At 42.5% G+C, this 17,500-nt stretch overlaps 1 protein-coding gene across 8 annotated transcripts in view; it reads right to left on the bottom strand.

Moving 5' to 3' along the window:
• LOC135097365 (coiled-coil domain-containing protein AGAP005037-like) overlaps positions 1–17,500 on the bottom strand; it is a 67,751-nt gene that overhangs the window by 35,089 nt on the left and 15,162 nt on the right. For all 8 annotated transcript variants that reach the window (XM_063999180.1, XM_063999179.1, XM_063999182.1 and 5 more), the window contains 6 exons: positions 10,350–10,503; positions 9,671–9,793; positions 9,380–9,487; positions 5,491–5,589; positions 4,803–4,886; positions 4,223–4,352 (listed from right to left, as the gene is read on the bottom strand). In XM_063999180.1, the coding sequence (XP_063855250.1) occupies positions 4,223–4,352; positions 4,803–4,886; positions 5,491–5,589; positions 9,380–9,487; positions 9,671–9,793; positions 10,350–10,503 (698 nt within the window). The remainder of the gene's footprint in view (positions 1–4,222; positions 4,353–4,802; positions 4,887–5,490; positions 5,590–9,379; positions 9,488–9,670; positions 9,794–10,349; positions 10,504–17,500) is intronic.

Genomic DNA, 17,500 nt, shown 5'->3' with positions numbered 1-17,500 from the left:
TTTGATCGCAAATTTTAAGACCAAATTAACTGTCATTTCCTTGCTTTTCTCAGTCCTAAACCAAGTTTCCGAGGATATAATTCACATTTTTTTCATTCTTAAATTCAATTATAAAACTTATGACAATAGCTACTCACTCCTTTTTCTTACTTCTCTCACTTCTAGTACATTGAGTTCCTGAGGTCTTATCTAACACCCATAAGCTCCAACAAAACTACACAAAACTTCATTAAAAACAATAAATCAACTTCTTTTCACATTTCTCCCTAGAACACTGAACAAACTTCAATAAAAAACAATAAGGACAGTTTCTCAGCTTGCATTTTCCACCAGAACACATCAAAATATCTTCCCAATTTGGCAGAACAAGAATTAGTGTGAATTATTGCTGACATTGCATTGTCTACATCACTATTACCACCTGTGTGTGTGTGTGTGTGTGTGTGTGTGTGTGTGTGTGTGTGTGTGTGTGTGTGTGTGTGTGTGTGTGTGTGTGTGTGTGTGTGTGTGTGTGTGTGTGTGTGTGTGTGTGTGCACGCGCGCTAAGGAGACAGTGGTATGGAGGGGTGTGGTAGGGGAGGAGGTGTGGGGGGAAGGACATCTGCTCCACTAAGGCACAGGTCATCACACTTAGCAGGTCAGGTCAGGTCAAGTAGGAGGAGGAGATTTACTGAGTGCGTTGTGTCTTTTACATGTTTTTGGTTTTGTATCTCATTTTTTCTTGCTACGTATAGACTCATTCCTGTTTACGAACTGCTAGTCTGCTTTACGGCTACGTACTTAGCAAAGGAACAAGGACACGGAAATGAAAAGAACCAGAGAACGGAACTGAAAAACATAACACTGCTTACACTCACTGACTGGAACGTGACAGGGCAGGGAAGGTGAGCCAGGGGACAAGATACTTCCATTGCTACCATCACTACCATTATAGACAGTTGTGCCATGGGGGAGGAGTGTCAAAGAACCACATCAGAACCACACAGCATTCAGCAGCTGCATGGGACCTGACAGCTGCTGCACGAGGCTGTCAAGTGTCGTTTTCATTCCTGCGGTCTTGGTGACAGCTGCCGTAACATAACAGCTTTGACAGCCACCAGGGTTACTAGCCACAGCGTTCTGCCTCGTGCTGGTGACGCTGTGGTGCTGTGGTGGTGGCGGTGGCAGTGGTGGTGGTGGTGGTGGTGAGCTGATACTAGAGTTATTTGCTGCCTCTGTTCTTTGTGATGCTAGTAAGACTTAATGTGACAGCTTTATCTGAGTATTGCAGGCCAAGTGTTAGATTGGAAAGCTTGCCTTACAGCTGTCTGTGATGTAGCATTATTGCCCAGCTGTCTAGCATTAGTAGCAGACAGCTAGGTATCAGGCCTACAGCACTGAGGCACAGCTGTCCACCCACACCAGGACCATAAACAGCTGCTGCTATTAAATGTTTGTGTAGGGACTGAACACACACACACACACACACACACACACACACACACACACACACACACACAGCAGTCTCACAATGTCTGCAGCACACACATCACCACTGGGGAGCACAGCATCAGAGCAATGAGACAGAACGCAAGCATAGCTGTTTCCGCCACTCTCCTGTGACGGCACACCATCACCACCACCACTGCTGCCTGCACTACACGCCACTCTCTCTGTCAAGTGTGGCTGTCTTGAGGCGATGAGAGGCACTGATAGGCACCTCATCCATGGGTGTGAAGGCATGTGGCTCTCAGTATTAGTGCCAAGGTGCCCAAGAGTGCCTCGCACGGCCCCAGTAGTGGGAATGATGCCTCACTTGTCATGAGTCTGAGACTGAAGTGAACTGATGTGCCAGAAGTGAATAGTGATGAGTTTACTGGAAGTTACAAGTGAATGGCTCAGACTCACGGCTGCTGGGGCATCGTCCCCATACATTCATTATCCATCATGCAAGTTAAAGAGGGGCACTACTGAGGAGTTAAAATAAAACAACAGTCTACCACCCACAGCATGCATTTAATGAGTGCCAAAAATGTTAGTGGTGAATGCAGCGCCTACACAACAGTACAGAGCAAGCTGATCCATGCTACAGCTTGAGAAAGGAACAAAACAAAGATAAAAAAGATACAATGAACTAAAACTAGATAAGACAAATTAGGAATGGTGATAAATCTAAATAAAAAACAATTATATATTAGAGTGAGTGAACTGCCACAGAAGGAGAGGGAGTAGCTGGGGGATGCTGATAGGAAGACGCCACTGAGGCTGAGTAGGAACTGACAGCTTCCCCCGGCAGGGCACCCTCCCCTCCTGCAGCGTCCCTCAGCCATGACAGGACAAGCTGTGTTTACTCTAGGCTACCTACTTCATTATGGCTTGATTTGGAGTAGTAATGATTTAAGTCCAATAGAGGTTATCATCTAGGCAACAGATGAACCGTTAGGAACTGTTTGGTTGCTTTCCTTATGCTCCATTAAGTGGAGACTTGCTATCACAGTGGCTGGTAATAAATCAATGAACCTTTTTTTTTTATTTTGTTTTCTGGCTTGAAGGATCATAAGCCATTCATTAGCCATTGATGGTCTGAGTGACAGGAGTGAAGCACTGAATCACCGAGTGCTGGTACGGACAGGTCTATCACAACAGTGGAGAGCACAAGGGGGGGGGGGGGCGGGTCACACGGTATTCAAGACACTGCCTGATGCCCTTAGGGGTCTGAAGTCCTCGGCCAGACTCCCTCAGGGGACAGAGAGGGACGCGGGGCCCCCAGGTACCACACCTCACCAGCCGGCCGGGTCCTGGCACCGGGCTGGGACTTCACTCACTACAAAATATTTTACTTTATACAATTAGACTTTAAATTTTCAACCGGTCAATTAAAAAAGCATTAATAAATTCTCTAAAGTGGATATTTTGTCAAAGAATGACCAATGAGTGTTGGTCCACTGACTGGACTGAGGAGTGAGTCATCACTGTGTGAGTGCCAAGAAGCAAAAGGTCGGCACCTGGTGGCCGCCGCAGGGACACACAGCCCTGACTGACTGCCTTGCCACTACCTAGGCTGCTGAAAGGAAGGAAAGTTAGGGACACACTCATCCCGCACCACCCAGCGAGTGGCAGTGGCGGATAGTGAAGCCATCTGTCTAGCGCCTAACACACGGGACCTCGGGGCAGGATGGAGACATTAAAATCAGAGTTAACAGAGAAACAAGTGGCACATATTAGTAGTAAAACTTGGACCTTGCACACTGGCCATGACACTGCTGGGCCTGGCGGGCGGCCCACACCCACGGCAGACTGGCAGTGTGACTCAGGGGCCTTGGCTGGGTTGTCAGTGAGACAGTGAGGTGATGAGCCTAAGATGTCAATGAGGTGATGAGATCTTAAGTTGCTGTTCTCATGGTAACAGTGACAAAGATCTGTGAGAGAGTGATGTGATGAACATGTCTTCTGTCTCCTGGCACTACTGGCACTGATACAACCCTGGCACTTAGTGAAATATTGTACTGATACTTGGAAAACTGGCACTGAAATCCCTGGCACTTCTAAGACATTGATGGGATCCTGGCATTAAGATCCTGCCAGTGTGAAAATTTTGGCACTCTTAAGGCTCTAGCACTGAAGAAACTGGCACTATTAAAATCCTAACTGTGTGAAAATCTTGGCACTGTCCCTCCCACAGGTACCACATACCATTTCTTTATTTCTCCCATGCTGGAGTGCCACAATCAGTCAATCAATCCATTCTGCCCATCACTACTTAGGCAATGACCAACACACCAATTAGCATCCTTGACTCATGTTGAAATCCATGAGACAAATTAAGTAAATTCTACAATATGACTTAACTATGTTTTAGGGGCCAGAAATCTGAATATCTAATGACTGATACTATACAAAAATCACCAGAAATAACAAAGTGACCCTAAAAAAAATGAATGATGAAAGATGAAAATGTCAATCTCTTTATGACTTGAACAGCAAAATTACATATATAGGAACTAAATAAGCACCAAATGTTACTTCACAACTCAACACAAGGATGACAAACAACATTTTAGGACAGCTGTTGATGCCTGCCGTGGGGTGGGGCGGCCGCTGGCACCACTCAGAGGCTGGTGGGAGTCCTGCGTCGCGAGAGAGGCGCCCGGCCCTTAGTTGCGCTACTGGAGGATTTAACTGCACTTTTGAACTTTTCCAGGGAGACTCTGTGATGAGGCGGTGAGGAGGCATCGACACATACCTTACTGCTGGAGGCGCGGAGGTCCTCTGTGGGGGTGGGGGAGGTGGCCCGGGGATCTCCATTGGCCACACCCACCGGCACGCCACCTGGCCCTAAGGGGGGCACTCTCTGCTCCTGCACCGAGGCTAACCTAGGAGGGGACGTGGTGTTACTAGGGGTGCCCTGGGGTACACTCACTGATTGACTGACTGGTGTGTAGTGGATCTACTCGTACATACACACAAACACACACACACACACACACACACACACACAAATAGCCTCAAACAGTTACATTCCACACATTTATCCACACACTTGCCCCATCTCTCAAAGATACATGTATAAATTTGTGGTTTCTGTAATGTGGCTGCCTCTTCAACGCACACACATACTCTTCCCACACTCCCAAACCCACACACATGCTTTACACAACCCTCACACTCTCAAACCCACAAAAAACACACTTCACACACCCTTAAACACACTCCCACGGTAAAAAAACATGTTTGACACTTCCTAAACCCCTTAAAACACTCCCCCAACTCCCAGCAACATACACACACACCAACCCAAACCCTCTTAAATCCCAACACCTCACCTTTTGAGAGTAACCAAAGTGCCAGTGAGCTTTTTGCACCTTCTCAGCGCACTCTCCAGTTTGTCAGGCTCTTCTTTCAGGAACCTGGGGAGAGACAAGTGTTAAGAGGAAGGGAGAACACTAGGAAGGGACTCGACAAGGTACTGTCAGGCTGTGAAAGAGAAACTGAGGAGGTGTAGGGATGTTTCAGGGACATCAGGGCTGTGATAATGGACTGTGGAGACTGTGACGGGTTGTGTACAAGATGGTGGAGGTTGTAAAATGGAAGGCAGCTAAGAGGGAGAGTCTAAGGGTGTGTGTGGTGATGTGAGGGTAAGGAGGGGTGTGTGAGGAAGCTAAGAGAGAGTTTGAGGGAGTGTGTGGTGATGTGAAAGAGATGTGATGATCAGGCGGGGTGTAAGGAAGCTAAGAGAGAGTTTGAGGATGTGTGGTGGTGTGGGTAGGGGTGTGTGAGAAAGCTAAGAGAGTTTGAGGGTGTGTGGTGGTGTGGGTGAACAGAGAGGGACCAAGAGGCAACAAGGTACTGTGTACAGAAGCTAAGACACAGTTAATGATTCTAAAAAGTATAAAATTATCAAAGAAACAGAGAAAAGCATGGAGAAGAAGAACAAGAACAAGGACATAATATTCTCAACTTAAAACTTCAAGAACACTTGGAGGAAAGGGAAGTTTTATGTTTTGTTCTTACTTCTCATTGCAAATTGCTCTCTCCATCTCGGCTGATATAAGATCCTTCAGTCCATCTTGGAGGATCGGAAACTTTGCCTTCAAGTCCGCCACTGTTTTGCTGCAGGGGATAAGGTGACAGTTATGTGATGATCTACTACTACTTTTTTTTTTTTATGTAGGAAGGACACTGGCCAAGGGCAACAAAAATCCAATAAAAAAATATGCCCACTGAAATGCCAGTCCCATAAAAGGGTCAAAGCAGTGATCAAAAATTGATGAATAAGTGTCTTGAAACCTCCCTCTTGAAGGAATTCAAGTCATAGGAAGGTGGAAATACAGAAGCAGGCAGGGAGTTCCAGAGTTTACCAGAGAAAGGGATGAATGATTGAGAATACTGGTTAACTCTTGCATTAGAGAGGTGAACAGAATAGGGGTGAGAGAAAGAAGAAAGTCTTGTGCAGCGAGGCCGCGGAAGGAGGGGAGGCATGCAGTTAGCAAGATCAGAAGAGCAGTTAGCATGAAAATAGCGGTAGAAGACAGCTAGATATGCAACATTGCGGCAGTGAGAGAGAGGCTGAAGACAGTCAGTTAGAGGAGAGGAGTTGATGAGACGAAAAGCTTTTGATTCCACCCTGTCTAGAAGAGCAGTATGAGTGGAACCCACCCAGACATGTGAAGCATACTCCATACATGGACGGATAAGGCCCTTGTACAGAGTTAGCAGCTGGGGGGGGTGAGAAAAACTGGCGGAGACGTCTCAGAACGCCTAACTTCATAGAAGCTGTTTTAGCTAGAGATATGTGAAGTTTCCAGTTCAGATTATAAGTAAAGGACAGACCAAGGATGTTCAGCGTAGAAGAGGGGGACAGTTGAGTGTCACTGAAGAAGAGGGGATAGTTGTCTGGAAGGTTGTGTCGAGTTGATAGATGGAGGAATTGAGTTTTTGAGGCATTGAACAATACCAAGTTTACTCTGCCCCAATCAGAAATTTTAGAAAGATCAGAAGTCAAGCGTTCTGTGGCTTCCCTGCATGATATGTTTACCTCCTGAAGAGTTGGACGTCTATGAAAAGACGTGGAAAAGTGCAAGGTGATATCATCAGCGTAGGAGTGGATAGGACAAGAAGTTTGGTTTAGAAGATCATTAATGAATAATAAGAAGAGAGTGGGTGACAGGACAGAACCCTGAGGAACACCACTGTTAACAGATTTAGGAGAAGAACAGTGACCGTCTACCACAGCAGCAAAAGAACAATCAGAAAGGAAACTTGAGATGAAGTTACAGAGAGAAGGATAGAAACCATAGGAGGATAGTTTAGAAATCAAAGCTTTGTGCCAAACTCTAACAAAAGCTTTTGATATGTCCAAGGCAACAGCAAAAGTTTCACCAAAATCTCTAAAAAAGGATGACCAGGACTCAGTAAGGAAAGCCAGAAGATCACCAGTAGAGCGGCCTTGACGGAACCCATACTGGCGATCAGATAGAAGGTTGTGAAGTGATAGATGTTTAAGAATCTTCCTGTTGAGGATAGATTCAAAAACTTTACATAGGCAGGAAATTAAAGCAATAGGACGGTAGTTTGAGGGATTAGAACGGTCACCCTTTTTAGGAACAGGTTGAATGTAGGCAAACTTCCAGCAAGAAGGAAAGGTAGATGTTGACAGACAGAGCTGAAAGAGTTTGACTAGGCAAGGTGCAAGCACGGAGGCACAGTTTCGGAGAACAATAGGAGGGATCTCATCAGGTCCATAAGCCTTCCGAGGGTTTAGGCCAGTGAGGGCATGGAAAACATCATTGCGAAGAACTTTAATACGTGGCATGAAGTAGTCAGAGGGTGGAGGAGAGGGAGGAACAAGCCCAGAATTGTCTAAGGTAGAGTTTTTAGCAAAGGTTTAAGCGAAGAGTTCAGCTTTAGAAATAAATGTGATGGCAGTGGAGCCATCTGGTTGAAATAGAGGAGGGAAAGAAGAAGAAGCAAAGTTATTGGAGATATTTTTGGCTAGATGCCAGAAATCATGAGGGGAGTTAGATCTTGAAAGGTTTTGACATTTTCTGTTAATGAAGGAGTTTTTGGCTAGTTGGAGAACAGACTTGGCATGGTTCTGGGCAGAAATATAAAGTGCATGAGATTCTGGTGATGGAAGGCTTAAGTACCTTTTGTGGGCCACCTCTCTATCATGTATAGCACGAGAACAAGCTGTGTTAAACCAAGGTTTAGAAGGTTTAGGACGAGAAAAAGAGTGAGGAATGTACGCCTCCATGCCAGACACTATCACCTCTGTTATGCGCTCGGCACACATAGACGGGTCTCTGACACGGAAGCAGTAGTCATTCCAAGGAAAATCAGCAAAATACCGCCTCAGGTCACCCCAACTAGCAGAGGCAAAGCGCCAGAGGCACCTTCGCTTAGGGGGATCCTGAGGAAGGATTGGAGTGATAGGACAAGATAAAGATATGAGATTGTGATCGGAGGAGCCCAACGGAGAAGAAAGGGTGACAGCATGAGCAGAAGGATTAGAGGTCAGGAAAAGGTCAAGAATGTTGGGCGTATCTCCAAGACGGTCAGGAATACGAGTAGGGTGTTGCACCAATTGCTCTAGGTCATGGAGGATAGCAAAGTTGTAGGGTAGTTCACCAGGATGGTCAGTGAAGGGAGAGGAAAGCCAAAGCTGGTGGTGAACATTGAAGTCTCCAAGAATGGAGATCTCTGCAAAAGGGAAGAGGGTCAGAATGTGCTCCACTTTGGAAGTTAAGTAGTCAAAGAATTTCTTATAGTCAGAGGAGTTAGGTGAGAGGTATACAGCACAGATAAATTTAGTATGAGAGTGACTCTGTAGTCGTAGCCAGATGGTGGAAAACTCGCAAGATTCAAGAGCATGGGCACGAGAGTAGGTTAAGTCATTGCACACATAAACGCAGCATCCAGCTTTGGATCGAAAATGAGGATAGAGAAAGTAGGAGGGAACAGAAAAGGGGCTACTGTCAGTTGCCTCAGACACCTGAGTTTCAGTGAGGAAAAGAAGATGAGGTTTAGAAGAGGAGAGGTGGTGTTCTACAGATTGAAAATTAGATCTTAGACCGCGAATGTTGCACAAGTTAATAAAGAAAAAGTTGAAGGGGGTGTCAAGACACTTACAGTCGTCGACAGAAAGGCAGTCCGACCTGGGGACATTTATGGTCCCCTCTCCAGATGGGGACTCCGAGGCTGGTGTAGGAGTCGCCATGATGATTTTAAAATTTTTGAGTGAAGGGTGTGTGTGTGTTATTAGGTGCTTGTAGTTTTGTGCGGAGGAAGAGAGTTGTCTTTAGAGGGCAGGCTGTGACTGCCCCCTTGTGTTGTGAGACACAAAGGGAAACGTTCAGTGAGGTCACAGCTGGGTTCAATGGTAAGTTCACAGCACCCACTGAACAGTGCTTTAGACCTCACTGGGAGTAATTATCGTTTTGGCAGGTGTCTACTGCCTCCTCCTTACTACTACTACTACTACTACTACTACTAATAATAATAATAATAATTTTATCTTCATCTACAGACATTCACAGGTTAATCTAAGGAAATTTGAGCCCATCTACCTGTCTACTTATCAACCTGTCCACTTATCTATCTACAGTATATCAACCTATCCATTTATCTATTAATCTTTTCCATTTCCATCCCACATCCCTATCTATCCATCTCTCAACCACTCCATTTATTTATCAGGCTTTTCTTCTTACTTCCTCACTTCTTACCCCTCTCCCAGTCCACCCCTCCACCCCTCCACTTGTTTATCACTCTTCCCTACTCACTTCCTTACTTCCTACCCCTCTCCCAGTCCACCCATCCACCCTTCAACTTGTTTATCACTCTTCCCTACTCACTTCCTTACTTCCTACCCCTCTCCCAGTCCACCCCTCCACTGCCTCACCTTGACCTAGAAAGGATAAGTGCCATGTTTTCCACATCCGACATGTTGACACGGAGTCGCCGATTGATTACGTTGTTCCGCAGTTCCTCCACTTTCAACTCCAGGTCACTGCAATACATGGAAGACTTAGGAACACTCACCAACACACAAAACACTAAGCAATATTCAATGGGGATGACTCACAGCTACTCAGGCTTACTCTGACTTTAAACATTACTTCTGTTAACTGTTTTGTATCACAGTGAAGGGGCTAAGTGCAAAGCCTTGCCACACCCACAAGTCCCTACATACCAGAGGTCCTTGTCCAGCTTGTTCATGTCCTGCCGGTAAGATGCCTCCTCCCGCTGTATCCTCGCCCTCTCAGCGTCCGAGGTGCCTTGCAGTAAGCTCTCTTCATTAGACTGAAGCACCGACCTGGGGAACCAATACTGCCTTACTCTCTCCTCTCCTTCATTTCCTTATTGAGAGACACTGTTATTTTTCTTTGTTTCTCTCTCATTTTCTTAATTTTTGGGGCTTTTTTCTTATACTTTGGGTGAGAAGAAGAGAGGTCATGATGCACACACACACACACACACACACACACACACACACACACACACACACACACACACACACACACGAGAGAGAAAAAGCAAATAATATGAAATAAACAAAGAATGAAAGAAAATGAAGAACAGAAGAAGAGAGAAGGTTAAGAAGAAAACAAAGAATAAGAGAATAAGCCAAAGAATAAGGAAAAAGGCTAAAGAATAAGATAAAAAGGCAAAAAAAAAAAAAAAATGAAGAAAAGAAAAAGGGCATTAAAAGAAAATCAAAGAATGACAGAATGAGACAAAAAAAAAAGAGAAAAAAACAAAGAATAAGAAAAAGTAAAATAAAAAAAAACAGAAAAGGAAAAAAAAAACATTTACAAGGGGAAACCAAAGAAAATGGAGCAGAAAAAAAATATTAACAAGGGGTGACTTACGTAATCTTGCTGATAGTGTCCCTAAGTAACTCCTTCATAGTAAGAGCATTGGCCTGGGAAGTCTTGCGGAGGTTCCTGACGTCAGTGCGCAGTTCCTTAGCCTTCTTCTGCAGCACCCTCAGCTGGTTGTACACCTCAGGGGAGAGCCGCAGGTCTGTAAGCGGGAAAGGTGAGAGGGGCGGCCATGATGACAATATTATGAGATTGTGAGTTCTTGCATTTTCCTGATTTTCCTGTTTTTTTTTATTTTTTCTCCTAGAGATAAGAATAAGGATTTATTTATTTTTTATTTTATTTTTTTTACTAAAGATGGTGTTTTTTGTGTTTTCTTGTATTTTTTTCTGTTTGTTCTTTTGTTTATGTTCTTTTGTTTTTGTTTTCCTGTTTTGTCTTATTTGTTTTCATTAAAGATGATACTTTTTGGTGTTTTTCTCTCTGTTTCCAGTAAAGATTTTTTTTGTGTGTGTTTTTCCTGTTTTTCCTGTCTGTTTTCACTAAAGATGATGTTTTTTTTGCATTTTCCTGTCTGTTTTCCTTAGGCTTGCTGACACACTAAGATGTATATAAGAGAAATAAATAAAAGTTGTATGTACGTATATGAATATTCTTATACCTCACAATATTCTATTGTCACTCTGAAACTTAAAAATCTTCCCAAATATCAATGAAGTTTCGACACACTAGAGTATCTGACAAATATATAATGACCTTTTAACTTATATATATTTCCATTATTCAACTTGCATCTTCCTACACAGCCATTATATTTCCCTCTAGACATATCACTCCTTCACAGAACCATAATCAAACAAACATATTAACTATTACTTATTTCCTCTAGACACATCAATCCATCACTAAACCATACCATACCTTCCTATACCATCACTCCTTCACTAAAACCATAACAAAAATATCAACAAACTAAAGTGACTTCTAATGTGGTGTGGGTTTAGTGGAAGCAAAAAAACACGCCACACAGCACAAGATAAACACCTACTGGAAACTCAAGCCACACAAACACCCTTAAAAAATACACATTAAATTTCCTCATCAGATAAACCTAACCTATCACTAAGCAAACCTATAGATGAAGTACTTCTATATACCAATAATAACACTGTAGCCTCCCTTATGCTCCCTCACACACCTTACAACTATTAACACAGCATAGGGGAGTGTAAGGAAGAGCATATATCACCACTATACACCCTCCCTCATGCTCCCTCATACACTTCAGGCCTGTATCCTGAAACACTTCAGCACCACACCTCCACTACTTTCAAAGGGCTCTAGTTGAAGTTATTTTTTTTTTTCAGTTTTAATCATTCTGGTGACAGATTTCATGAGATTTCTGCATTATCAACAGGAGAAACCTGGTTAAGGAGAAACCTGGTTGAGAACCTGGTTAATCATCTCTGTAGCTTTGGAAACAGTCGTGGTGAGAGAGCAAAACATTTTGGAAGTGTTTTTATGATTCTAGCAAAAGCTTAATGAGATTTGTATACTTTGAACAGGAAAACACACTCTTGAGAATCCAGTTAATCATCTCTGCAGCCTTTGAAAGTAGTTGTGGTGAGGGAGCAGAATGTTTCTGAATACAGGCTTTGGAACTAGACATGAGTAGTGTGGAGCTGGCATGGTGGCGTGTGAGGGAGGGCCAGGGGCAGGCCACCACTGAGGGGGGCTGTGGTGAGCCTGGTGGGATGAACAATGGGACAAAAATAAGGACTTACTCTCAACTTTACGACGCCTTGATGGTGGAGTTTGATGTCTAAAAGGGCTTAAAATTGGATTATGACACATTTTTTATAACATTTAGATCCTTGTAAAGATAGCTACTTTTTTTAATGTTTAGTTTTATTTAGCAATGAAATTGAGTAAATATAAGGCTAGTAGTTAATATTAAAGACACTTGCTTACATGTATAACCTTATAGTTAGTCATGCAAGATGCAGTGTGGTAGAGAGTAAACAGTGCGAGTGATGGAACGATGCCAGACTGTGTGACACAGGAGAGGCTGAGACACTCATGCACACATACACACATGCACACACACACACACACACACACACACACACATGTACACTCACTCAAACTCATGATTACTTTCTATTTCTCTTGCTTACACACACACGCATAAACACACATCTCTTCTCTCTCACACACACATATAATTTCTCTCTCTCTCTCTCTCTCTCTCTCTCTCTCTCTCTCTCTCTCTCTCTCTCTCTCTCTCTCTCTCTCTCTCTCTCTCTCACACACACACACACACACACACACACACACACACACACACCATGCTTAAATACATAATACATCAAGAGATACATAAATAACATGAGCCTTTTCCTTGTGATTTAAATGAGGTTCAGTGCGGCTCCATTTAGTCAACCCTGCCTCACCACACTAACCTAACCTAACCACACTGCTGCTCTTGGTGTGTGTGTGTGTGTGTGTGTGTGTGTGTGTGTGTGTGTGTGTGTGTGTGTGTGTGTGTGTGTGTGTGTGTGTGTGTGTGTGTGTGTGTATGTCGTACGCTTCTAAGTGTTATTATTGTTATTATTGGTACTTTGTTGTGTTTTCTTGTTTGTTGTATTAAAGTGTATGTCTGTGTGTATAATGTTGTAGTGTTTTTTGCATCTTCCTTACCCTTGTGTGTTGTTAATATTATCAAAACTCAAAACCAAAAGGTGAAAGAAGATGAAGGCAGAATCTTTCCATCTTCTCACAGATATCAAAGTAAATAAGTTTTCATCTATGGTTCTTTATATTACAGAAATAAAAAAAAAAGGCCAGGCATGTGCTTTAAAAGATAACATATGCTTTTTAAATTCTCTCAGTAATGTAAATTTGAAAAAAAGCATTCATAATACAATAGAAAATAAAAGCTCAAGAAAATCCACAATATTAAGATTTTCAGACTTCTCTCAATGTAATTCAGTCCAGACACCACAGAGACAAAACAAACAAACAAACAAACACAAAACAACCTAATCACAAACCAACACACCTCTTCACCTTAAATCCTAGTCCTGACACCACAAACAAACACAAAACAAACCTAACCACACTTGCTCACAAAACAACACAAACAAACTTAATCTAACCTAACAATACATCTTTGCAAAGCACAAACACTTTTCCCTATAAGTGTGCTAGAGCCAGACTGACCCTCATGTAAAAAGCCACAAGCAGGCACCCACAGACACCCACAGGCACCCAAACCTTGGCACTGCAGCTCTGGAGAGATGGGAGTGCCTTGAAATTGTCCACCTTCAAACAGATCTCCCATCACAGCGTCCCTACCTTGAGTGTGTGTGTGAGCGTCTTAGCCTGAAGGACTTGGCTGGACTTGTATTGCCTCAGAGGGGATGCAGAGTACAGTAAAGGGAGTTGGATTTGACACGTATGCAAGACACAGGTGTATTGTACTCAGTGTGGTGTATGCAATGCCTATCTTAGCCTTCAGGGTGCCACATGCTGGGCGCTCTGTTCGTGCTGCCTTGTACTGGCACTGTGTTCTTAGATGGAGTTTAGTTATTGCTTGAGGTTGTTGAGATTGGGAATTTGCAAATAAACAGACAGAACTGATCTTTTCATAGCAACACTGGAAAAAGTTACCCTTGAAATTGAAAAAAAAGTTATATGATCTCTTTCACAACAACAACAGAAAAAAATAATCCAAGAAACTGTAAGAAAATAAACTGGTTTGTAATGATGTCTGTGTGGCACCACTGCGGGCCACATGAACAGAGTGCCAAGTGTATGTGAGTCCTGGAAGGCACTGGTGGTACCATGGCACTGCAGGGCTGGGGAGGGTGGGGGTGTGTGGGCACCTTAACAGTACAACCTCATCACATACATGGACAAGGAGATGAATGCACACACACACACACACACACACACATATACACACACACCATGTACACACAAACCCTGTTGTGCATGGAGACCGGCATACACAGACAAATACACAAACACACACACACACATACACACACACACACACACACAGACAACTATCACTAGTGCTAATTTCCCACAGGCGCTAAATGGCGGGAAAAAATAATGAAATCGGCATTGCGTTCTAAAAATATGCTAGAAACTTTCCTTGCATGGACAATAAATTTCTGAGCAACGGGCCAGGCAAGACTAGAACTGGGTGGGGGTCGGGGCTGTATTGGGGATCACAGTTGGGGAGAAATTGTTGCTTTGGGGGTAATTGGGGAATGGGGGAATGGGGAAAGCTCCACATTGTAAGTTAAACTAATATTCAGTGCCCCTTCCTCATCGCATAACATTTTGGGGTTGGGAGTTGGGGAGGCGAGGGGCTCGGAAGGGGTCTGTACTGTTCTGGGAGACTTTGTGGGGAGATGGGGCTGTGGGGGGTTTGGGGGGGAATGTGTATGTTTGTATTTATCTGTTTGTTGTGTACAGGGCCTGAGATTTACTCTTGTGCCCTTGTATTTATATATTTGTCTGTTTTTTTTTTATTTCTACTATTATTTGTTATATTTATCTTCAACCCTCTAAGTGTGATTGCTGTTCTATATTCTCATTGAAGCTGAGACTGCATGATTTTATTAAGCTTTATGTGTGCTGCCTTCAAATCAGCAAGCTGTGCTGTGTCAAGAAAATATTTTGACCTAAAAGTGCCTAGTAAGATTAATAAGTTCCAATAAAGTACCCAGATTTCAAGGGTTAAAACTATAAATATTTCTTACACACACACAGTTTCATCAGTCAACACATTCGTCATCATTTATTATTATCATTTATTATCATCTTAAAGCTCTGCATCATCAGCAAATGCATTCATTAAGTTTGTTTCAATACTAGTCTCTCTATGACTGACATATCAAGAACATTACTGGAGCTAACACTGATCCTTGTGGGACTCCGTTTATTAATTCCCATCAGAGTGAGTGTTTTTCTCTAAGTATTGTTCTCATTTCTCTAATGTCCAAAAAATCTCATCCACTCCAGTAGTTTTCACTTAATATCTCTTATGTGTTGTAAATTTCCCATCTCACTGTATTGTGTGGTGCTCAACTGAATGCTTTCTTGAAATGTTTTGCTTTTCAGAGTGTCACGGCCTGAGTCTAGTGTTGGTGAGGGCGCCACACATACACATACGTATGTACACACATAACACTCAGCAAGGCAGTGTGACATAAACATTCCGTAGTGAAGGAGAAATTGTGCTGCCTATGTTGCCTGCGTTGCTGTGTTGCTTTGTGAGTTGTGTGTGTGTGTGTGTGTGTGTGTGTGTGTGTGTGTGTGTGTGTGTGTGTGTGTGTGTGTGTGTGTGTGTGTGTGTGTTTGTTTACCTAATTGTATATTTATACATATTTGTAAACATGTGTACACTGTCTGCTGTCACCATATCTTCATTTGAGTCACTCCAAAAGTCCATTAGTTCAATGTGGGAGGCTGGTTCTTGATATCACTTGAACATATAGCTTTCTTCATCATATTTGTGTGTCTGTGTGTCAGTGTGTGTGGGTGTGTGTGAGAGAGTTAGAGATCGAGTGGTGTTCTTGAAGCTTTGTTCTCTCACCACAATTGTTTCTCAAGGCCAGAGAGACTGTTTGTCAGGTTCTAATGGTGTTTCTTCATTGTTTTGCTCTAAATAAGGAATGTGAGGGCTAACTTATTCATACAATATCAAATGAATGAAAGAAGCAACAGATTTTTTTTGTATGTACCAATTTTGGATCTGGAATAAAAAGCAATCTAAATGAAACTGAAATAATAGTAGATTTTGAAATAATATATACCAATTCTGGACTTGAAACATAAGGAAATATGCACGATGAAACTTAAATAATGGTGGATTTCAAAATAATATCTTTAAAATTTCTCTTCACAGGAAAGCAAATTCTTGACATGCTGAAAAGATAAAAATAAATAAATAAAGCTGGCTTATTGCAAAAAGGAAACATCTGGCTTATTCAAAAGCAAGAAAGGAAAGAAAGAAAAAGCTTATTCCCATAAAGACAAAGAACAAATTAGGAAAAAATGCACAATCATAAATATTCCTTAAAATAAATCTTAAATCTTTGAACAAAACTATAACCTTAAAAACTAAAGGAAAACATGCAAAGGAAATATAACTAATATGTATACAATAAGATGCACAAGATAAAAAATAAATAGAGAAAGAAAGAAAGAAAATAGTTAAAACAGAAATCAAATCAAATCAAATTAAATAAAAAAATAAATATATAAATGAAAAAATAGGAAATAAAATGAAAAACATGACACTTCCTTATGAAACTTACAAAAAAATATAAACAAATAAACTGATACAACAAAAAATATATGTAAAAAAAAATATATAAATATATATACCAAAAACAGCAAGAAAAATAAAAAAGAAGCAAAGAAATAAAAAAAAAAGAAAATGTAAAAAAGAAAAAAAGAAAAAGAAAGAAAAAAAATACACATGCATTCTAGTGTGTACAGCATTTGCTTGTGTATGTATACGTCAATATTTACACAGCTATTCCCATGTGCATATGGAAGGTGCACATGGAGGTGGTGGGGGTGGTTGTGTGTGCGCTTATGACTGTTCTCTTATGCAGTATGGTGCTGCTATCTTAGTCAGGTCTTGTGTCTACTGAGGAGGAGGAGGAGGAGGAGGAGGAGGAGGAGGAGGAGGAGGAGGAGGAGGAGGAGGAGGAGGAGGAGGAGGAGGAGGAGGAGGAGGAGGACTGAGTAACTGATTAAAACTTGATGCTATATTAACAAGGACTGTGGAGGAGGAGGAGGAGGAGGAGGAGGAAAAGGAGGAGGAGGAGGAGGAGGAAAAGGAGGAGGGAGGAGGAGGAGGAGGAGGAGGAGGAGGAGGAGGAGGAGGAGGAGGAGGAGGAGGAGGAGGAGGACAAAACAGAAAGAAAGAATGAAGTAGGAATGAAGAAAAAGAGAATTAAGAAGAGGAAGAGAAGGAATTTGGGTGGTGGTGGCTGGGAGGAGGAGGAGGAGGAGGAGGAGGAGGAGGAGGAGGAGGAGGAGGAGGAGGAGGAGGAGGAGGAGGAGGAGGAGGAGGAGGAGGAGGAGGAGAGTTTTAGAAGAGAGAAAAAAATTATTAAGAAAGGAATTAAGGTAATGAAAAAAAAAAGAGGAGGAGGAAGAGGAAAAACAAG

This window comes from Scylla paramamosain, unplaced genomic scaffold (assembly GCF_035594125.1).
Source record: "Scylla paramamosain isolate STU-SP2022 unplaced genomic scaffold, ASM3559412v1 Contig18, whole genome shotgun sequence".
In the NCBI taxonomy this organism is placed as follows: Eukaryota; Metazoa; Arthropoda; class Malacostraca; order Decapoda; family Portunidae; genus Scylla; species Scylla paramamosain.
The sequence above is the reverse complement of the archived record's forward strand: the minus strand, read 5'-3'. Positions and strand labels throughout refer to the sequence as shown.